At 26.7% G+C, this 24,764-nt stretch overlaps 1 protein-coding gene across 10 annotated transcripts in view; it reads left to right on the forward strand.

The window, feature by feature from the left end:
* The first annotated feature begins 681 nt into the window (after positions 1–681).
* LOC107448198 (CREB-regulated transcription coactivator 1) overlaps positions 682–24,764 on the forward strand; it is a 75,191-nt gene continuing 51,108 nt past the window's right edge. For 2 of the 10 annotated variants that reach the window (XM_043051628.2, XM_071183574.1), the window contains exons 1-9: positions 682–1,351; positions 10,243–10,350; positions 11,498–11,623; positions 12,887–12,948; positions 13,630–13,721; positions 14,106–14,167; positions 17,652–17,710; positions 19,234–19,451; positions 21,084–21,328. In XM_043051628.2, the coding sequence (XP_042907562.1) occupies positions 1,241–1,351; positions 10,243–10,350; positions 11,498–11,623; positions 12,887–12,948; positions 13,630–13,721; positions 14,106–14,167; positions 17,652–17,710; positions 19,234–19,451; positions 21,084–21,328 (1,083 nt within the window). In that variant the 5' untranslated portion in view covers positions 682–1,240. The remainder of the gene's footprint in view (positions 1,352–10,242; positions 10,351–11,497; positions 11,624–12,886; positions 12,949–13,629; positions 13,722–14,105; positions 14,168–17,651; positions 17,711–19,233; positions 19,452–21,083; positions 21,329–24,764) is intronic. The other 8 variants (XM_043051626.2, XM_043051629.2, XM_043051624.2 and 5 more) reach the window with 7 other exon arrangements.

Genomic DNA, 24,764 nt, shown 5'->3' on the forward strand with positions numbered 1-24,764 from the left:
TTTTTAAAATCAATTTAATTAGTAGGCAAATTAATTTTCTAAAAAATGCACTGATTCCTGCAATATTAATTTAGCTTTCTAAAACTAAATCTTTTGCTATATTAAATTTAATGATGTTTCTGAGTCAAATTTTTCTTTTTACAGAATAAATAACTTTGTGACCGTTAAAAACAAATCTTTTACCAATGAATATCAGGAATGGACAGAGACCTGAAAATAAACACACCCTGAGCATCATTTTAAAGTTACTTTATTATTTTATATAAAGTGAAAGATATATCAAGGTTTTTAAAAAATTTGTTTCACTACATCTTGCAGGTAAACAAAAGAAGTTATAAATTCCTATTATATTTGACAAAATAATCCTGTTTTTTGCACTATTATACTTAGGTGTAGCAGTTCCGAGATTTTTTAACTTGCCTGCTATGGCTGATTTATCTTGCAGACAAGTTTTTAAATATTAGTAATCTACAGTTACAGATAAATTGATAAGAAGTTTAAAATAAAACGACGAGGCGAAAATAAAAAATTATTAAACATTACATAGAAAAAGAAAAATTCGACTTCGACCAAAATTTGTTGGCTCTGCTTGAACTTAAATGATACCTTTTTTTTTTTTGTAAGTNAAAAAAAAAAAAAAAAAAAAAGAACGAGCTAACTCGTTCGTAAATGAATAAAAGTTGTAAGTGTCTTAAAGCATTGAACATGATTTTATGAACTAAATCTCCTTCATTCAATTTATTATTTTATTAAACGCTCAAGGTCATAGACATTCCAGTTGACCAACTTAAATAATTTAATTAATTATTGAGTTTTAATGCTAAATAATTGTAATTGTTTTACTGCAGTTTAAAACAGTTTTCGAATTATTTGCAAGTTTTTTATAATAAGCAATTCAATATTAAGTTTTTTATTTTTCAAAATTAGTTTCTTTTATTTAAAATTTTTGGGTGCACAAAGTATTGTATTAATTTTATGCAGAGAGAACGTGAAGGATCTTCTCCCTGTTGCTGTTATCTCTTAAGATCATTTTTTTAAAAATGAAATCCTACTAATATTGAATATCGTTGGGCTGTTGTGCTTATTTCCGCTTAACATTGAGCTGAGCATCAAACATGGAGGATAATGCATGTTTGTTTACTGCGTCTCAGCTTATGTTTTTGTTTTTTATTGATTAATTTTCACGTCCAGTCATTATTTACTGGGTTGAAGAGTATGTAGGTACAAGCAAAACTCCGTGATGGCGAATCCGAGGAAGTTTAGTGAAAAAATAGCTCTTCATAATCAAAAGCAAGCTGAAGAAACGGCTGCTTTTGAGCAAATTATGAAAGAAGTTATTGGAGCTACGAGGGTAATTATTAAAATTGATCTACTTCTTAAAGTTTAATAATTAAGTGCTTCTCAAACTTAATACCAATGCGATTTGTTTGGGTATCTGTGGTTCAATACTGTCAAAACATTGCATTCCTTACGAGCTGAACGCATTATTTACAAACAAATTTGGCTTTAATTTATACTTTCCTTATTTAATTGCGGTGCATTACATTGTCCAAATGATTTTAAACCTTTTATTTGTTTAATTTGTAAAAATTATGATCATTACTAACTGGCATCTTATTTACATGTAAAAGTAGTGAGTACTACGTTACGACTCTGTTTATGTTTATGCATCTGACTTTAAAATTGATGTTTATAGATTTTCAGTAATCTTATAATAACTATGTTATTTTGTCTATGCTATGCAATCTTATGATAACTATGTTTAGCATGAAATTAAAGTATTTGTTGAATTCATTATAGATCGTTGAATTTGGTGTCATTGAGTATTAATTTACTGTATGTGGTATATATCTTATAATCCGTTTTGATTTCCTCGAAGAATTCTTTAAGCTTTTTCGACGGGAATTAAAAATTACTAATTTAACATCCTCACTGTTTATTTATTTAAATATATTTTGATTATTTTTTTTGTATTTTATCTGACATTAAAAAAATATATATATATATATTTTGAATATCAGATTAGACATATTATGTTTTTCAATTTTATATACTTATTGTAACTTCAGAGTTAAATTTATGTTTAGTAATTTTAAAGTTTTGACTTTTTAATGATATACCCATGTTTATATTTGGTTTTTTTATTACATACTTAAAAATTTTACTTAGATATAAAATTTTAAAATAGCTGTGCTAATATGTTCTGCCAAGAATAGGACTGGGTGATGTAAGAAACTTTATATCGTGATATATCGTCTGTTAGACATTGTGATACGGTGATATAGAGCGATTTAACATATGTTAAAAAATTATCTATCAGAAATCTTTAAATCAATCAAAAATAAATAAGTAGAATAAATCTATAATCTAAAGAAATGCTTAAATCAATAGCATTATTTAATTTTTTCAATTAAAATTATAAAGATGGATTGGCTTAAGACCACTGTCTTGTTTTGTTTAAATTTTTTTTTAAAAATTAAAAATGACTTAAGATTTATTAGTTTTAAAATAATAAAAAAACTGTAACAGAATATTTTACATACATGCATTAAAGGGGGAAAAAAAAAAACTGAAATAAGAAACAAACCAAAGAAATGTTCAGAAAAGTAAGTAAAACAATTTTTAAACTATTTGTTGAAAAAAAAAACATGCTTTTGGAACATTGTTAGGCCTTCTTTTATTTATTTATTTAAAATAATAAAAATGTATTGACTTAAAAAATGTAAATATAAGTGAAAGTTTTTTATTTATTTATTTTCTTTTTTGAAAATAAAATAGACTAAAGATTAATTGGTTTAAAAATAATACTGACTCTGACTATGTAACAAATTATCAAACGAACAAAAAGAATTTTAACAAAAATTAAAAGAAATACTATGTTTAAAAGTAATGTTGTTAAATTATTGAAAAGTGTCTAAACATTGCTTAACTTTTTATTTAATTTAAAAAAATTGGCCAATTTAACTAATAGCCAAAGTATTTTTTAGAAAAAATAGCACAAACTTTGTTTTACTTTTTGCAAAAATTAAAGCAAATTAATAGTTTTAATTTTTTATAATTAAAAATAGGATTTATTGGTTTAAAAATAATCAAATTATTATACTTACATGCAGTAAATAAACTTATTAAACAAACAGACTAACTTTTATAAAAGTATGAATTACTTAAATATAAAATACCCCTATTAAATTTTATCATAAAATGAAAAACAATGATTAAAAATTCAATGAAGAATTTTTTTTTTGTATATTCATAATTTCTTTTCATTGATATTAAGTTCAGAATGAAAACGTAAAATAACAGCGATAAAAAAGTAACAGTATGTCTACTAAAAATAATTGACAAAAACCGTTAAATCCCTACAGAATAAAAGTGACAAAATAATGCACAACAATCGCTAAGTAGCATAAGTCTAACTGAAAATAATTTACTCGAAACATTAAATCTGCACGAAATGAAAGGCACAGCGACCGCAAAATAACGTAAGTCCCGCTGAAAATAATCTTCATGATACTTAAAATCTCAAAGATAAAACTGTGCATTGCATTCTATAATTCAACCCTGGTCCTCATGCAAAACCGGGAATTCCGATTAAATTAGCTCTTCGTCAGTCAACATCACGAAATGAACATCGTTTTCCTAGCTAGATGCAATCAACATCTTCACAGCTAGAATGTTAAATCGTTATGTAGGTAAACCACAAGGGTTGTCTTATATCGCTGGGTTAAATCAAATTTTTGGTGCATCGCTTAAAACGGAAGTCACTATATCGGCATGCAGATACATGCCTTAAATCAATCGTTCGTGATGCATCGATTTATCGCCCAATCCTAGCTAGGAAATATTCTTAATATTTGATAATAGAGTTATGTTAATTTTTATGTGTTAAAGGTTTTATAATATTAAACTTATTTAAATGTTTGGTACCCTTTTGATCCTTTGCTGTACTAAAATCAGTTTAAAATTTATGTTATTATTAAATTTTTTTTAAATTTACGTAATATTTATAATGTTATGTTTATACTTAAGCCTTTCTTTCATTTAGTTTAGTAGTAGATATCTAATGTGAATGATAGTTCAATTTTAATGAGTGATTGTTGCTAAAAGTAATTCAAACTAAATATGTCATCAAATAACATATATTGTACTACAACTTTTAGATTTATATAATTAAATTTTAATTTTCTCTTTTTTTTATGTACCTACTTACGAAAGTATTATTTATGTAAGGTTTGTTACGAGCCTCTGTTTTATTTAGTATAGTTGGTATTTACTTTGATATGAATGATATTTCAATTGAAATGCATAGAACTAAAAGAACATGAATAAAGCGCAAGTAAAAACGCAGAAATGGTAAATGCTTAAATGCATAATATTACCTCTTGTTCATTTTGTTATTTGTCCATTTCTGTCATTTATTTATGTTTTATTCACATTGTGTTTGCTTTATTCTATGTAGAAAAAAGTATATCCTCTACTCTTGAGGATTAATCAAAGTGCTTTAAATTATGATTTGTACTAAATGTATTTATAACTCTACCAAACAATTGATTGTTGATTTTTGGTATTTTGTCATGATTTTCATACTTTTTTGATATTTCAAAATGGAACATTTCATCAACGACAGGATTTTTAGTAGGAAAGAAATTAGAAAAACTAGACCTGTCAATGCTTAAACTCATGTTTTTTTTTCCAAAAAAAAAAGAAAGAAAAGGAAAAGTAAAAAAGAAATCTAAATCAGGCAGGGTTGGGTTTTTGCCATCAAAAACTGGTTTTTGACATGACAGTGGTAAAAACCATCCAAAGCCTACTGTTTTCTTTAATTTATGGCATATTGCGGACAATATATTATTTTTGCATAGTTGTCTTTATAAATGAATGTTGTAAATGATTGCTATTGGTTTTGCAACTACAGTGCACTCCCGATTATCCGGGTTAATCACCGGGACAGGTCGCACAGACAATCGAAAAACACGGATAATCCGAAAACTCCTTTTATTAAAGAAAAATTCAATGTCAGTACAAAAAATATAAAAATTACTGACATTAGCATGCATAACATCAAACTAGGAATTTTCCTTATTAAAAAATGTGTAATGCGTCTTCGCCATATATCGATACACATATTTTACGAACCGCAGTAATGTCACCGTAATCAAATCCTCCCATATAATCTAATAAAGTTTCCACAGAGCAGCAGAATGAGAAATTGTATTTCATTCATTTACTACATCTTCTGCATCAGTTACTATCATCACTATTTGATTTAACAACATAACGATGTCTTCATCAGTCAAATACTGGAAGCCAGGCTCACATGCATCACTTTGAAACCAATCTTCTAAATTTTCTTCATCAAGAATTTCGAAACCTTAGATTTCTTTTGCTTGTTCGAGAATACTGTTATCATATTTTTCTTGAACATCTGAAGAGGATTGTTCATCAAGCGGTATGATCTTTCTCCAAGATCGTGATAACGCAGACGATTTTACCTTTGACCATGCTGCTGATATTCCATATACTGCAATCCAATAACGAATATTGCTTCCAAAAATTTGGTAGTGTTATAACTTCATGAATCAAATTTTTTTAAATCTTGAAAATGTTTCTCTTTATATTTTTTGTGTGACTCCGGAATGAGCACGGATAATCTGCAAACCGGATAATCCGCGCGCGGATAACCGAGAGTATACTGTATATACATGTATTCTTATAGAAGGATATACATTCATATAGAAATATTGTAATATACGTATTGAAATAGTGATACTTACTTTTATCATTATAGCTTGATTTGCAAAGGATTCAAAATTTTGCACTTCTTAATTGTTATAAATAAACAAACAAACAAAGAAGCTTGGAACTATTTATAAATTCAAGAACTAAAAAGAAGAATTTAAAATTTGGCATTTCTTAAATATTAGAAATAAGCTAAACAAAACTTTCAAAACTTGTAACTACTAACAAACTCTAACTCAAGAATGATTTGACGTTCTTTAGTAATGTAATATGCTAAACAAGATGATGCTTGGAAATGTTGAAAATTTTGTTTAGTATCCTAATATTTTACTTCAAATAGTATGTTTTGATAAATGTTGGGAAAATGCAAGAATCTGTTCTAAAATATCTTTCAACAACTTTTTTTTCTAATTTTATTGCCCAAAAATGAATTAATTTTCAATTATAAGCAGTTAAACTCAAATAAAAATACAGTTTTACCAAAACTATGGGTTTTTGACGTTTTATACAGAGGGTTAAAAACCATGGTATAAACCGGTAAAAACAGTCATGTGTCAAAAACTTGCCAACCTTGAAATCAGGTATCAAATGAAAAAGAGTTAGCATAAAAAAATGAAACCCCTTTTTTCATTTCTTCTTTGAAGAATGAACTATTGCTGCATGAAATATTTTTACTAAACACCATCCTTCGAACGAAATCATTTTCTATTTTCATTTCATTTTTCACCTCTTTTTATTATAAGCCTGTCGCAGGCGTTTGACCTCAAGATCAAGCATAGCAAATGTGTTTTATACATAGCAACTGTAAAAGACCAAATGATTTTTTCCCATTTTGGAATTCTATTTATAATGAATTCAAGTGCTTGATTTTGATTAAAAATCAAGATAATTTTAATTATATCTTACAAACAGTGATATTAATGCAATTATTTATTTTATCAAAGGATAAAAAGTAATAAATTTTAAAAAATTTAATTCAGAAACATGTAGACAATTTTAAAACAATAAAACCCTTCTTCCATATTACAATATTTCATTATTTTTAAATAAAAATAACTTTGCTTTTGCTGAGGTCCAAAATATGTCTAAAATGAAAGTTAAATATTACTGCAAGAATCTTGTTGTGGCTTCTTTTCTACGAAATATTGTAAGTTTATTTATTGTATTGTAATTTTATTGTCTGTTATAAATGAACTACTATATACCTAAAATGATCTGTGACTATTGAAATTATTTAAAAGACCCAACATTGCGTGTTATTTTAGTTTCTTTATTGGTATTTATTTATGTTATTGTAGTATTGACAAACTGAAAATATGTCGCTGATCTAAGGTACGAGTCAAGGGTGCCATTCTGCCATCTGAATAGCGAATCTCCCCCTTAAGAAATTTTTTTCCCCTCAATACTTTTAGTTTTCCATAATTTTTGTTAAAAATAAAAATTAATGATATTCGCTAACTGTCTGCATTATCTAAAAATATGATGTAACATCGTATTGCACTTTATTTTCATATTGTAGTCAATCTTTTTAGTGATTATTAATATTGTAATAAGTTGTAAAATTAGTCTTTAAATTTGGAGGTAATTCATAAATTTTTTTATAGTAATAATTTTAATACACTATGGATTTTAGTTGTTTTGAAATAAGTGTTGTCTTTTTGTCTCTCCTTTTTTTTTAAGTTCAAAGAAATATACTGCACAAAATGAAAGTTTAAAAGCTATGGATTAAACTACTTTTTTTTTGTTTTGTTTAGCTGTTTGCTTCCCCTTCTTAAAAACGTTATCTCATTATTACTCTTTCTATTTGAAAACTTATGTATTTACTATTTGAAAATTATTATATTTTCTGTTTGAAAAACTTTTAGAATCTTAGATTCAGTTGGTTATGCTATTACATATTTAGTTTCTTGTTAGTCTAATTTCAAACAATGATAATGGAACAAATTACTTGACAATAAGAACATAGTTAGTAAGCATAACAATACTAAATTTTAAAACTTAAGAGCAAATTTATGACTGCTATTAATATTTTTTTAAATTGATGTAAAATAATCTACTTACAAGTGTTTAAAAAGGTATGAGTACATTCTGTTTTGTGTTCCAATAGTTTAATTTAGAAAATAAAAATATTAACTTTGTTAATCAATCTAAATAGCTAAAAAAAATTAAATTTTTTTTAAAAAAATTTTAAGTGTAGTTTTATTAATTTGCTTTTTAAATTTTTAATTCGAAGTTTACTTGGCATTTTTGTATTTCTTTTTTTATTCTTAACAAGAATTGAATAATTTAGAATATCTGCACAATTGCTTTAAGTTGTAATTGTGACAACATTAATATCTAAATTTTGTCATTTTGATTTCTTTGTCAGTTTTTATAAAAAGTTGGCAAAATTTTTTTGGGCTTTCTGCGACAAACCTCTCTAGCACTAATATCTTTCTACAAGATACTTTTAATAATAACTAATATGTATGTTAATTAAAGTAACAGAAACGTTGTATTTACAAAGAAAAAAAACTCTATTTGGATATAATAAAATGTTTTTTTTTTATTTATTTATTTTTTTTTTAGTGAATATGTAATATTTTTTTATTTTAATATCATTGGCGATATTCTCAAATTTTGTGATGCACTAATTATTATTTTTTTTCGCAAATCATCATAACATAATATAGTTGAAAATCGTAAAATCTGTGAAAGGAAAGAAAACCAATTTTTTTTTAATTATTTATTTTCTCAAATAAGAATTAAAAAATAATGAGCATTTCTTTCCCTCTGATGCATGAAAAAGGCATCTTTTGAATATAATTGTGGAGGCAAAAAATATTTCAAAAATTTTTGCAGAAATTTTTTTTTCTTCCTTCAATATTCTTTATTTTTATTCTTTTCAAAGAAGAATCGAAAAATTACGATGATTTCCTTTTCCTCTGATCTTCAAAAAAGGCATCTTTTAAATATAATTTTAGAGAAAATAAAATTTTTGCAGAAAGAAAAACAAAATTTTTTACTTTCTAAAGGAAAATTCCTTCTGCAAGAACTCTGTAACGTTCTGCGACAATGTCACCTTGTCGCTACGATTTTGCCACGGGGATTGTGAGTATAAATAAGAATTAAAATTACCTATTGTGTAAATTTGCAATTACAGTTTTTAATTATTTATAGTCAACTACTGTGTTTGAAGATAAAAGATTATGGCCTTTTATTTAACTTTCAATTAATATTGTATTAATGCTATTTTATTTTATATCCGACGTTGAACAGCCAACCTAATTTTTTGAGTTTACGACTAATGTTCAATTCTGTAGCCTTGTAATTTTGAGCCAATTCGGGAGACAAGGAAACTCCTGGATGATTACCCCAAGAGGTATGATTTGTTATGGGAACATTTAGGACTTTGTGACTTGACAGGTTTAACCAGTCACCATTTACTACACGGGGAGTCTTCGATCGGCGGAGATCGAGCCCACAAACTCTTGGACATGCACCAACCAGGCTATCCCAGCCTTTGTTACTGCTATTATCATGATACTTTCTTTCTCCATACATTTATTTTCGGAAAATACTCTAGGTTGCAAAAAAGCCGGTCTTTTGTGAAAAATACCAGACTGACTGGTTTTTATTTTTAAAAATCTCAAGTTTTTACCTACAAATAGTCTGTATTGACTTTTTGTAATATTTTGTTATTCACAGTAACTGTTTTTTTGTTATTCACAATAACTTTTGTTATTCACAGTATTTATTTTTTTGATTATTAGTTTTACAAATCTAGTAATCAAAAAAAGAGAATTTTTTTATGTATACCTATTGTTTACTCTCAGTTTAAAATAAAATTTAAAACTATATAGAATTATATTTAATTGACCTTTTGCTTACGGCTGGTACAACATGTGGACCATAAGTGATGGTACAACATAGAACCCCATAAGCAAAGGGTTAAGCTCAAAAAATTGTAGTTTTTATTTTTCTAAAGATTATTAGAAATAAAATAACGCTTGTTATAGCTTAAATTTATCTACTCAAATTTACTTCTTCTAAAATTTGAAATAATTATTTTGAAAATTAGGCACTTTTCCATATAACTGTATCTTTCAAAACAATTGAGTATATTTTATTTAAAAAGTTGCTGCTCCAAATTTTTTAAAATTTCAGTTGAAATGACAGTTTTTGAAATATATTGTTTAAAAAAAGCAGCCTTTTTCATTTTTAGCCCTAATTTTTTTAGTGGTTTAAACAAAAACAAAAAAAAAAAGTGGCTTTTGACTACCTCAAAAATATTATGTTTTAAATATTATGTGTCAAAACCAAAATAATTGTTTCCTTTGCTAAAATCAGTATCTGGTCAACTATGCAATGCCGTAAACTCTGCTAAACTAAAAGAGATGTCTGTAGGTTTTTGATGATCTACAAAAACTAATTTTCTGTCTGTAATACAATACTTCATATTTTTTTTGTCATCTTCATTTTGTTTAGATTTTAATTTTAATATTTCTTTATTTGCTTTTACAGGGTCCTCCAAAAAATCATCACCTCATAATTAACCAGTCTCTTGGTTCATACAGAGCTGGCTCTTTACCTAACGTAAATCAGATTGGTAACAATAGCATTGATTTACAGGTATGTATTATGAGTAACGTTTGTATTTATATTCCTTTTGTTTGAAACACTGTATATACAAAATTAAATAAACTTTTAAACTAAAATAAGTATTTTGAGTTCGAATATTTATGTCAAATATTTGGGAGAAAAACGAAAGTATCGATAAATGAATGCATATGTTAAAAGAATGCATATTTTAATTTTTTAAATTTGTTTGAAGCATAATTTTTTATAGTTGGATTTACAGTTTCTTTGCTAGAATAGGTAATAAATGCAGGGCTGCCATTGACAAATAAAAAACGACTATTTAAAGTGAAGGAGACTGGTGACTATTTTAATCAAAATATAGAAAAAAACTATTATTTTGCAACCAGTTATGAAAAACTGAGGACATTTCTTACCAATTAGCTTCTAAACGAATAAATTCGGGTATTTTTCTTTGTTGTGCCATAGATCAGATTTTTTCATGAACGATCATCATGCTTTATTTTTCCCCTTCTGTATGTCTTTTAATTTTTACAAGTGCTGTTTTTATTTTTCACTTTATTTTATCAATGGGATTACAGTGGAATATGTTATGCCACTAACCTGTTGCTGCAGTAGAGATGCCAACTTGTTTTGTTTTAAATACATGAGTTTTTGTTTTCTATTGGTTGTATTTAAAATTTTATGTAGGATTCTCAGATAAGTAAATTTGATGTCAAGTTATTTTAGCCCCTTCTTCGATTTGATGTCAACCCCTTCTTCACCAGATCTAAATCCTTTAGACTATTGTATTAATAATAATATACTAATAATATACAAGGGATATTCATACAATATAAATGATATAAAAAATGAAAGAACATTGAAATAGCCTTAGCAGATGGAGACGGCACATTTCCATTCAGCACATAACTTGCCATTACCATGACCAATCGGAAATTGTTTTTGATTGCATCACCAACGAGGCTCTTTTTGGGCAATTTAAATGTTTAGTAATTAAATATATACGCAGTTTGGAGAAAAAACAATCAGATTTTCGGGTTCAGAAAAGAATTTCCAATGAGTTGGGAGTGAAATTTTAAAAAAATAAGGAGATGCCGTAATTGCCCATTGTTGAACCTCAACTCGTTCTTTACTGTAGATTTTACAACTTTATATATTTTTCTTTTTTCTTTTATAGAGTGCTTTAAATAGTTTAGAAGATATGAAGCAAGGACGAGAAGTCTCAGCAGACAGAATGCACCGAGAAAGAGGACGGCATGCAGTTCCTCATCAGAGTCGTCGTTTTGCATTTGAAAATAAAAGGGTAATTTTACTAGTTTTAGTGTGTGTTTTGTACTGCCAGGCAGCAGTGCGACCCAAGAAAGTTAACTGGGAAGGAGCTCCCTAGGGAAGTCCAATATTTTAATGAAACTGATTGAAAGGTTTTTGAATTATAAAAGTTTTTCAAAAATCTTTTATTTTCAACTTTTTTGACCCTTTGGAAAATTTCAATAATTTTTTGAACCTTTATATATGAAGTTTTTTGTTTAGATATTTAAAATTGCAAAATTAAAATTTTTGTAACTTAATTTAGAAAAATTTTAGCAATTATTATAAATTAAATAATAAAAAATTAATAGATTATCATAAAAAAATATTTTGCTTGAAATTATCTTTTTATGAAAATGTGTAAATGAAATTTATATCACAAGAACCAAACTTTCAACTTGTCTCCATAACGTCTCAATTTGTCTCTCTTATCTTAAACTTTCAACTAATAAATCTATTGAATATGTATTTTCCAGATTGCATTTACCTCCTATAATTTAACTGACTAGAACCCAAATCTGCCCAAAATAATAACATATAAATAAATAAATAAAAGGAAGGCATTTTAGAGAAAGCCTATCTTTGTAATTTAAAATACTATCTGCTCAAATTAATTAGCATTTTAGAGTTATATCCTTGAGTAATTAATATTGAATCTTTGTGCAAGAAATCTAGATAAAAGCTGTTGAAATGTTCATTTAACAATATATAGATATCTTTTTGTAGCAATTATGTGTACAAGTAGTTAATTTAAAGGTTTTGTACACAAAATATCTTAGTGAAAAATGTCACTCATATTTTTATTTGTAAATTTTGCTGGTCTGTTTTGGTATATTGCTAAGTATTCACCTCTCATATGCTGTATTATGTTTAGGCTTTGCAGTTATCTGAATGTGTGTTACTTATTAAAAATAATGTCTGGAACCAGATTTTCTTTAAACATATTCTTCTCACATTATGTAATATGTTAGATATTACTTTTAAGTATATATTTGCATTAAAAAAGTAAGTCGGGTAATTATCAATTATTCTGTTACTTTCTTAATTCTTATTAATGTAATTTGATGGTCAAAATAAGTTTAGTGTTTTTTTTTTAAAGTAAATATTTTTATTTTTGTGCACTCAAAATATAATGACCTCACCTTTGAATTTCTATTTTAGTTTAAATGAAGTTGTATTGAGTCTTTATTAAAATCTTTTGGTTTAATTTTTTTACTTGGAAGTATATATGTGGATTTAATTTCTAATTCACTTTTAGGCTGATGCTTCACCTTACAATTCATCTTATCTTTCACCACCACCTGATACCAACTGGCGGAGGTAAAGTAAATTATTTTATTAGTTTTAACAAACTATTTCTTTTATAAAGAAATTTGCCATTTTTGAGTTTTCTTTAAATATTTTAGATGTGATGAATTTTCTGATGTGTAAGCGAAATGAAATTAGCCTTAATTTTTTAAAAACCAAATAAACTCTTTGTCAGCAAGATCCTGCGTTTGTTTTGACTTGTATTATTTTTATTTACCTTTTGCATGAGAAATGTTATGGAGTGCACTTTACAACTGGTGGGATTTTTAATTGAGGCGAACGTTATATAGACATGCTACTCAGACAAGGCTCACCATAAAAATGATGAATGACTTCGTGGGAAAAGTGAAACTCAAGGTTACTGTACTTGTTGTTAATAGATTCATAGAAACATTTCCTTTGCTGCTATTAGTAAAGTATTTTTACTTCCCAGAAAATGCTGTGTATATTGAAAAAAATTATAAACTCATCATTTTATTAGTCGCTTATTATTAAAATAATATTTATGAGGGAAAAAACACATTTTATGGGAAAAAGAATTTAAATTGCTTTCTATGATTATAAATAAACATTCTAACTGAACATTTGTATGAAAATTCTAAATTTCTATATTATAACAATAAATACTTTTTCAACAAACATTTTTTATAAAGTTATCACCAAGAAATTCAATATTAACTTATGCTATTTTAGGACCAATTCAGATTCTGCCCTTCATCAGAGTGCTATGAACCCCCAAGACAACTATCATGGTGCCAATACACCTCCTAATAACAGGACATTTGGTATGTAGTTGATTTTTATGTATGACTTTTATTATTTTATCCATTACTAAAATTGGTGTACCAGTTAAGATGTTAAGAATGTTACTAAACTCTTAGTTATTTGATTTCTCTGTTTTATATTTTATCATTAGAATTAATTTATCCTTCATGCTGAATACACATAAAAAATTTTTTGTTAATAATTTTTATTTATCTCTTATGTATATTTGACCTTGGAGTTGTAGCAATCGCTTTTAAATTTTATTATCTAGGAATCATCTAGAAGATTGTCATCTGTATAATATTAATATTTTTGCATAATTGACAGATAAAAATTGCTATAGAGGTTTGAAAATAGCATTAAATATTTTCTTTTTTCTTACAAACCATTTTTGATTTTTGTAGAAGTTGATAGAGTACTATTGCACGAAAATGATCAAGTTAACAGTTATTGGGACCCAAAAAAAGTAAGTTTTATGTACCCTTTTCTTCAGAATCCTTAGAATTTCTTTTCTTTATCAATATTATGTCTCTCAAAAGCATAAATTGTTTTTTTAAAAGGCATTTGAAGTGTAATTTTTTTATAATAAACACAGTGTTTACAAGTGTGATTTACTTCCTCCCTCTTCACAGTTTTCTTTTAGAGGTGGATGCCAATTATTATTGCAAATTTTTTGTGTGGCTTTTACAGTGTATAGTTCAATATATTTTCAAGGGAGGGGAGCTGGCAATTTCGTTTTAAGTACATGACATAATTTGCTTTGCAGCTTAAGCTTTATATATCTATCTGTAGAGTGCGCAAAAAGAACATTCTGAGTAACTTTTGATTTAGGGATCGGATTCTTGCGTGCTAGAACTTATAGTTCATGTTGATAGCCTCAGATATGCTAATAATTAGTGCAAACGATGTTCAAATATATATAGATGCAGGGACAGCAGACCTAATTTCCCCTACTTTTCCTATTTCAGCACCCCTCCTTTTTTTCCTGTTTTTTCCTTTTTCCTACTTTTTCTTATATTTTTAAAAATCATCTCTCATTTCTGCTATTCCCCCTTTGAACATAGTGAACAGAATAAAGACTCAAGGTCAAGCATTGCAACTGCACCTGTTTTTTAATTCATTAATTTTGAATGGGGTGTGAGGAGGGGGCAGAACGTGGTAGAACATGAATTCTTTTTATTACGTCAGGTTCTGTTTCTGCTTGCCAATTCATGTTTAGTTGGAGTGGTGGAGAAATAAAATTGCTCAGCATAAAGATAAGATTGTGATGCACAATAAGATTTACCTTTTGATTTCGATTAATGTTTTAGCAAAATGTTGAAACTTAGGTTAAACTGTAGATAGTATCAATAATCGTGTGCCGGAATTATGGCGATATTGTCACAGAACGTTCGAGTAATTGCGAAAGATTTTTTCCTTGCTTTTTTCGCGCATAGAAGGGAAAAGAAATGCTCACGATTTTTCCATTTTCATTTCTTAATAATGAAAAATTAAGTATAATGAAGTAAAAAATTTTAGTTTTCTTTTTGCAGAAATTTTTAAAAGATATTTTTTATTCTGTTGAACAAGTTTCAAAAGATACTTTTCTCACCCATCAAAGGGGAAAGAAATGCTTCTGATTTTTCTTTTCTTATTTGAGAAAAAAATTAAAAAATTTCATAATGATGGGCTTCTGCTAGAATTTCAATTAGATAATATTAGAAAAATTCTGAAATCGCGAAAGTTTGAAAGATAGTTTGCTCTAAAAATCATGTTGTTGCTTTCACTTTTTATTTTTATAAAGAACATTTAAATAAAATTGATATATTGTACATTTAAATAAAATTTGACTGTGAGTGGGGATTTTGTTGCAATTTCAGATTTGTTAACATGTGCTTACATGTAGCTATTATTACTTATTTGTTAACATGTAGCATCATAAATATATGTAGCGTTTTGATCATTGCTATGAATTTTTCCTTGTTTTTTTTTCCATGCCAAAATAACTCTTTAAAAAAAGTTATGTATGAAATGAATGTATTTTTAAATTTGATAAAATAATAGTTTTTAATATAAGAATTTTTTATTTATGAAATACCAATTCGGCAAAAACAATTTTTTGATAAATTTTTGTAGCTCAATTTTATAGAAATATATTATTTATACAAATTACTTATGCATCATAATTATATTGTTAAAGCCTCAATGAAAGTAAAATATCTGTCTTACTTAAAGAATTTTTGATCTTTTCNAAATTTTTGTAGCTCAATTTTATAGAAATATATTATTTATACAAATTACTTATGCATCATAATTATATTGTTAAAGTCCTAATGAAAGTAAAATATCTGTCTTACTTAAATAATTTTTGATCTTTTCAGCAATTTTATTTTTATTACTGTTTTCAAAATTTATATTGGCTACGTAGGGAAAAAGATATTTTTTGATTTAAATTAATATTCATAAAAATTGATTAAATTACTTTAAAGTTAAATTTTTATTTGTTTTTCAACACTCCTATTTTTTCCTTTTTTTTAAAAAAAATCCTTCTATTTTCTGAAAATTTTGGCTGCTTTCCCCTTTAGATGTTACGAAAACATACTTCCTCTGAAAAAAGTATACCTTTTTTCGATGGATGTGGATTCATGACTCTTAAAATATAGGATTTAAGATATAATTTAGGGTGAAGTCGAAATCTGGTTTATATAATACTAATAGTTGGATCAGGAGAGGTCAAAAGCTTGAACCACTTAATGTGAATTTTACTTGTTTATTTTGCTAAATCTTGCATGCTTCTCAAACCAACCAAGAAAATTTTGCTCACAATTATAAAATTCATTTATACAAAGATAAATCATACAAACAATAATTATTAATTTTAACATTATTTAAAATAATATAATTTTAAATGATAAAATACAAACTTTGAAAGAAATCTGTCAAATTGTTCTTGAGAAATAGAATTTTATAAAAGTCACATACCATTAACACTAACAAGACTGAAGTCTGAAGGAGCCAATCTGGCCCTTCCCAGATTGTTTGTGCGTTGATCAAATCTTGAAATATAATTATAATTAATTTAATAAGAAATCTATCAGAAACTCAATCATTAAATTTGTATCTTATTCCATTTGACTAGCAAAAATATCTCATTAAACAGAACACTGACTTTTCAGTTATATTTATACATTAATTTCTTAGATAATTTGATTTAATTAAATTAGATTAGATTTCTTATATCTCATCTTCAGTATGTTTCTTTCTTATGTTTTTAATAGTTTTAGATACTTTGTGACATTTGCCTTAAGTTTTAGTGTCCGAAAAACTTTGCTTGTCTCAAGTAGCATATTTTGTTATTTTATTGATTTCTGATTTCANCATACCATTAACACTAAAAAGACTGAAGTCTGAAGGAGCCAATTTGGCAATCCCAGATTGTTTGTGCATTGATCAAATCTTGAAATATAATTATAATTAATTTAATAAGAAATCTATCAGAAACTCAATCATTAAATTTGTATCTTATTCCATTTGACTAGCAAAAATATCTCATTAAACAGAACATTGACTTTTCAGTTATATTTATACATTAATTTCTTAGATAATTTGATTTAATTAAATTAGATTAGATTTCTTATATCTCATCTTCAGTATGTTTCTTCCTTATGTTTTTAATAGTTTTAGATACTTTGTGACATTTGCCTTAAGTTTTAGTGTCCGAAAAACTTTGCTTGTCTCAAGTAGCATATTTTGTTATTTTATTGATTTCTGATTTCAAAACAATTTCCTTTTTTCTTATGTTATATAAAAAAAAGGAAAAATAGAATTTTCCATTCAATATTTGTTGATTATCCCCCAAATTTTAATATTAAATATCAAACCAATTTTTTATCAGTATTAGAGTTTATTTCTCTCTTGTTTATTTACTTTAAGTTGATTTTTGTTTGTTTAAATGATTTTGTTATTTGCAGAACCATCTTATGCCATTACAACAGTCGAGGCCAAAATCTTGTGAAGTTCCAGGAATAAAGTAAATACCTCTAAAATATTATACTTTTAAAATAATATATTTGTCTTGTATGTAAATTAAACTAATTAGTGTGTGCTTGTGAGTGGAAATACTTTATGTAACTTGGAATGTTCTTAGAATAATTTCTAAACTATTCGCATTAAAATATAATTTTATTGCTGTATAAAAATGTTAAGTTTCAGTTAGATCATCCAAGAACCACTGTCCAGTTAAAAAATGGAAAACCAAAATAATTTTAATGGACAATTTACAATACAAAAATGATAAATTTTTGCTATTCTCTATTATTATGAAATTAAACCTTTACTTAATATTTTGGAGATGGCTAGTAGAACAGTTATATCTTAAGTCTCTTTTTTTTTGTTATAAAAATATGTGATATATAAGAGACATGTTATGTTGAGTATATTATGTAGGACCAATGTGACATCACAAAAAATTAATATTTCTCATATCAAAACACTTTTATAGCAAAGAAGAAGAAAAAAAGACTTTAATTACAACTGTTGTATTAGCCATCTCAAAAGTTTAATGATGGTTCTATCAAAACTTCTGTTTTTTCTTATTCAAAAGGTGCCTTTCTCTACTTATTAACATAACCATTATATTTTTCTATTTATGCCAAACAAATTAACGTACCTTAAAAAAAATATTCTAAAAATTAATAATATGAAATTTACAGTTAAAAGCAATTACTCTTAAAATTAATAAGAATACTATTAGAAATTTAATAAAGTTTAATATTTAATGAAGAAATGTTTGCGTTCAATGCAAAAATAAAATAACTTTTTTTTAAAGAACATCTGTTTTAGTTTTCTGATATATACATTAAATTAAGAAATAAAGTATGTGTCAAGGAAAGTTGGTGAAAAGTTAAGCCTAATATGAGGCATAAGCCTCAGAGCCATATGAGGTATAAGTGATATCTATTTTGTTTCATAATAAAATATGTGCTGTTTGTTTACAAAAAGAAATGCATTACTTTTGTTGTTTGAAATTTATCCTTCTATTGCAAGATCTTATCAGTATAACTTAACTTTTTAACTAGCTCTGTTTATTATGTAATTAATGCAGAAAAAAATGTTATGTTAAATTCTTCTAATTTAACTTTTCTCGGAGTAAAATAAGAAATTCAGTATTAAAAATAATGTTTTTATTCTTATTTGATTACCTGTTATTTTAATTTTGTTGTTTGGTCAGATCATGGCTCACAAATAAGCCAGAATTTTATAAGTGATTGTAAAAAGATAGGAATTACTTTCTCCACAATTTAGTGTTAAAAAGGTATTCATACTTTTGACGTATTTTATTCGAAAGAAAATCTCTTCGTGTTATCTCTAACAATTTCAATTTATCATATTTTCTATTTTCTTTGGATTTATAATTGTTCTTTGGTATGAAGCAACTATTTTAAGCATATCTTTGTTTTGTTCAGCATACTATTTAATTTACATATGTACATTTTCCCATTGTTCTATAATTTTGTGAATGCTGTAAACGAAAGCTGTTTGTGTTGCTTTCAGCATCTATCCCTCTCAAGAAGAGTGTGGATCTGTGCCAATCTCAAATAATACAGGTTCATTGCCTGATCTGACGAATTTACATTTCCCATCACCTCTCACCACCCCACTTGATGTTGAGGATCAAACAGGTATCATCACAAGTAGTCAGTTACCCCCTCATTCATCTACCAGTACAACATTGTCCCCCTCATCAATGCACCATCAGACACACATTTTAGGTAAGTCAAAATCTTGTTAAGTAAATCTTGTTAGGTAAGTCATTTAGGTCCCTCTTTTTCTTCTTTTCTTTCTTCTTTTTTTTTTTATATGGATTTGTAAAAGCGAAATACAATTTCTGGTATACTTCGAGAACACGAGACTTAAAGAAAAATTCTGTAATAAATGCTTTTGGCTGTACAAGCCAAATTACTTTTGATCATTTTCTAGAAAAAAGTGGTGCTTTTTTCTCAATTTTTTTAAAACTTATATTTTAATATGCTTATTTCATTACAAATTTTGATTCAATGTGGTATATTTTCTGCCTTTTTTTTATTCAGGTAAAATTTTTATTTAATTAATTTTTCTATTAAGAATTAATGTTTTTAATAAGATTTAATGAAAAGGTTAATGTTATTTTACTAATAACTTTTTAACAAGTTGGATTTCATTGTAAATCTATGCTGTGTACCAATAATTTTTTTTCTTTTCTTTTAGCTGTTATTGCTATTGATTTTCTCATGGTTTCTTAAACTCCCATATTATTACGATACTCGAAATTTGAATCGCGCAGTTGATAAATTACTTTTTGATATGACAATACCACTGTTTTTTACGAACGACATTTTCGCAGCTTTGCTACTGGTTTTCAAATGGTTTTTAAAATCCTGATATTTTTATATGGTATTATTACAGCAGGAGAAATTCGTAACACAAGAATTAGCGAATTTAAGTAATTGTTTTTTGAAACACTCAATTTGCGCTAAATTCATGCAGTATTTTGACCTTTTTTCTGTCACATAATTTTTTAAAGTATCGATAAAATCATGCTATATTTCATGTGTGCGATATGTCATTATATATTTCACGGGAAATTTTAATTACGCATCCAAGTATTTGCAATAATTCTATAGATTTTTCAGCAGCTATCACTTTTGCATGGTTTTGAAAATTTGTTAGTTTTATTATTGCATACATTTTTATGTACTCATATTTTAAGAAAATTTTATAATTAACACTTGGCATCTATTACTAACAAAATAAGGTTTATAGGTAATTAGTTTAGTTTCAAAATCTTGTAAGAAATTGAAATTTATTCTGGTAGTTAATCTCATATCTAAAAATATATGTTGGGGTAGTTGCTAAATAAAATTTTAAAGTCTTGTTAAAAAAAAAGGTAATTGCATTGGTAGTTAAATGGGGGAAAAAAACATGAGTGTAATATGGTGTAAGAAATGATAAAACAAAATGATTACTTATTTTCCCCTGTAATTTGACCACCTGTCTAAGTTTACCAGTGAAGTAATCAACTTAGTGGTCAACTTTCTCAGGTTTCACTATATAATACAGTGTATGAAGTAATGGTGTAATACACAATACTCTAATTGATTCATAGTTTTGACTTTTATGTAATATTACTCAAAATTTTCTGTTCATGCACCTCTGTTTTGACTTTGTGAAAAATCCTTTCATATTTCTAAATATTTTACTTTAATATCTGATTTTTATTTTTCAATTTGAAAAGTATCTCAAGTTTAAGTTTTAAAATTTATTTACTTTTCTCATAATGCAATTTATTTTATTTTTTATATATTTAAAATTTAGAAAAAAATCATATTGAGATTATATCAATGCTAAATTGATTTTTTTTGCAGGTACAAGTCTCAGTGGAGGTACACTTATTACTACTACCCCTAGTGGTGGTGGAGGTAGTAGGCATTCAAGTCCTGGTCCTTCACCATCACCATCTTCAAGACGTCGCCATCATCATAATCTTACAAATATAGTAATTGGAAGTGGAAGCCCAAGACACCACGGAGGGCACCAGCACAATGTACCACAGCAAGTACGTTACAAACCCCAAGGGCATAATTTTCATCGATCTTGGATTACTATGGAGGTAAAGAGGAACCAGAGATGGCTTGTACTAATTGATAAAAATTTAAAAGAAAACATCAAAAAGTTGTGCAAATTAATTTTTAATACACACTTTTTCTAGTTTTATGAATTTTGAATCTAATTATTTATTTATAACCAATTATATAATTTTTTTTATATTTATAATCTCATTAGAAAATTCTATTATAATGTGCATTATGATTTAGTACTCACTTTTTTCACTGTTTTAAATTATTTTGAAATTTTTTTATGATGGTTTATTATTATTCATTTTTCATTTTTAAATACGCATTTTTAAAATAAAAATTTTACCTTAAAAAAATAAACATTTAAAGTTTTGAATGAAGTTAAGAAAATGTTTTAGATACATCTTGTGAAGAAAATTCCTCCATAAAAAAAGTTTCTGTCTTCTGAAATAATGCTAGTGTTTTCTCTAGGTAATATATATTCAAACTGCCATCAAAGCTCAAGCCGAGTAAATGTTTTGCTTTAAAATGCAAAAGATAAGTTGCTTTGCTGAAAATAGTTAATTATGTGTATTTTAATTTTTTTACTAATTTAATATAAAAATTTTTTACAAGGTCATTAATTTATTGAAAATTACAGCCGACATCGTGATATCAGAAAAATTCAGGAAATAAAATTTTGAAATTTTCTTATTCTATGTGTAAAAAAAAAGTAGTACTTTTTTATTGTTTTTGTTTTTTCTTAAATGTGTTAAATTCACCCTCTTGGCCTATGCAACTCACAAATATTTTTTTAATTTTTTTTTTAAATTCAGCTTAAATTTTCCCCAGTTTTAAATTACAAATATGTTATTGTAAGTTGTAGATTTAACTACGTTGAAAGCTAGTTAAATCATTTTTAATTATCCTTATTTTCTTGATTCTCTGTTAAAGCTCTTATTTTTCTTCTTTGCATATGAAGAAGTTTGAGGTGAAGTAAAACACTTAATTTAAATAAACCTTTGATCATAGAAAATAGTTCTTGCAGTAGTATGAGATCCCAAATGCCAAATTTTGTATTAATTTTTTTGACTATGTTATTTGACTGCTGTAACTAGACTAATTTTATCACTTTAATAAAAATTTGATTACACGAAAAAATTAGGGTTGAAAAGGAATAATAATTTATTTTTCTATTGCATGGTATGAATTATACATATTGAGGTCAATGTAAAAAATGGGTTATTAATAATAATAATCGATTAAGTCAGTTAAAATAACTAATCTTTTAGTTATTTATTATTAATAATTAAATAATTTTTTAAAATTATTTATAATTTCCAATGAAGTTTGGTCGATTTTCAGCGCATTTAGCTGGAGATTTTTAATATGCATGCGTAATGGTAATTTTCAGCTCAAATGGTTAGACAATGTTAGTTACTTGTTTACTTTAGAAGCAGATACGTGCTCCTTGTGTGCATTGGTTGTTCTTTTGTTGTATAAATATTTTGTACTAGATGGTTTTGGTTCTTTTCACATTCTTGATTTTCTTAGGCATTTAACCTCAAAAACTTCAATGTAGGGATATACCAGCAAATTTGTACTGAACTGTGGCATTTGACCTTAAAATATCTGTTTAGTGTATAGTGGGCAGTGGCACTTGACTTTAAAAAGAACATCAGTGCACGGTAAAATGGGCAAATGTGTAGCTGTCAATTGAATTTAACCTTAAAAAACACCAGTATGTGATGAACTGGTGAATGGCACTCTCTTCCCTTGATTAATCTGATTGATAAAAATAATAAACAGCAATTTTTAAATATAAATATTTCCATAAGGCTAACATTTTCATTAACTCTCTTGCTAACCGTCAGGTGTACATGACAGCATAAAACGCTCTCATCTCTTAGCTGCCATGTTAGAGAGATTTCTCGTTCATCCCTGGCTGTCACATACCGTGTTCTGGATCTTTTTAAAAGCTATAATTTTTAGCACAAGATGGCATTGTATGTCCATACGACTTGAGATGCATGTACATTTAATCTTCTACTTAAAATGAGAGATATGACTCACATACTCTTGTTTTTTGTTCTATAAGGGGAAAGGAATGTTTCCAAATCACATGCTTTAAAATGAACATGTGGTATTTGTTTACAGTAAGTAGAAGAGTTTTATTTTTGCTAGCGTGCTGTGTATTTGGCTTTGCAGTTCAGTTTTCAATTAATAGTTAGATATTCTAGACGTCAAATTTTTCCGTTTTTATCACTATATGCCATAGCTTTCAAAATGTTTAACTGAACTCGAAATCGCAGAAATTGTGTAAAAATGTGTTTAAACAAGAAAAAATTCTATGTAATTAAAGTATGTAAATAAAAAATACATACAGTATATGTCAATATACTTTACAGTACATTATTAGTGAACTTGTTCATATTTCAGTGATTTAATCAATTTAGGCTAAACAGCAAGACCTTCCGGCCTTGGACAGGCACTCACAAAAGAGATTCCCAACCACAGCCTCAGCGATAAAGGCGCATTTGTAACTCTTTTCATGAAAATATTAATCTTTTGGGACGATATTAAAATTTATACACTCAAGATTTCAAATTACCACTTATCAATGCATATTATCACATATTAAAATAGACTTTTAAAGCTACTATTTTAAATTAAATCATAAGTAAAATTCGGCATTTTATGTAATCTTCTATTTTTGAATCTACTAATCTCTACACTGACTGATAAAGTTTCAATAAATTATCATATTGACCGAACTTCACTGGCAATTATTGATAATAACCGGTTAATGAAATAACAATACATTTTCATATTTACCAAGAAATGTGGTTATTATTAATCACCTGTTATTATGAATAATAACATGATTTATTGCTTTAATCATTAAATTGCAGCAGATATATACACATACTAGCTTTATTTTCAAAAGTTTTGACCAATTTTTTTCGTTATATATTTTAATTAAATTTGTAAATAATTAAATAAATTTGATATTGCTTGTTTAACTTATGATATTACTGAGCATAATTCTCACACTTCTGCTCTATTCTCTAGCTCTTTTTGCTCTAACAAAATTGTTTTTAAATGCTTGCTAACTGTCTGTCCATCTCTTGTTCTCTCTACCTCTGTTTTTATCTTTTATGGTTGTGTTTTATGTAGATTTTCATTTCTTGTTGAATCTTTGAGAACTATCTATCCATTTTAGAGTAGATAGGTCTTGTTCTGTAATGAGTATATTAATATTGTAGAGTTACTTCATAAGCTGTATGGGCAGAGTGATTACTTTAGCTTAGAAATATAAGGTAGTGAACTGAACATATTGAACTAAAAGTAAGAAATTTGTCTGTGCTGTCACTACGTTGATATCACAAAACCTCTTCAATAGCATATATTGTGTTAATATTTATGTGAAGCAAACTTTCTAATTTTTAATAACTAATGATAATGATTTAAGTTAATGATGCTTGACTTGCA

Source organism: Parasteatoda tepidariorum, chromosome 7 (assembly GCF_043381705.1).
Source record: "Parasteatoda tepidariorum isolate YZ-2023 chromosome 7, CAS_Ptep_4.0, whole genome shotgun sequence".
NCBI lineage: Eukaryota > Metazoa > Arthropoda > Arachnida > Araneae > Theridiidae > Parasteatoda > Parasteatoda tepidariorum.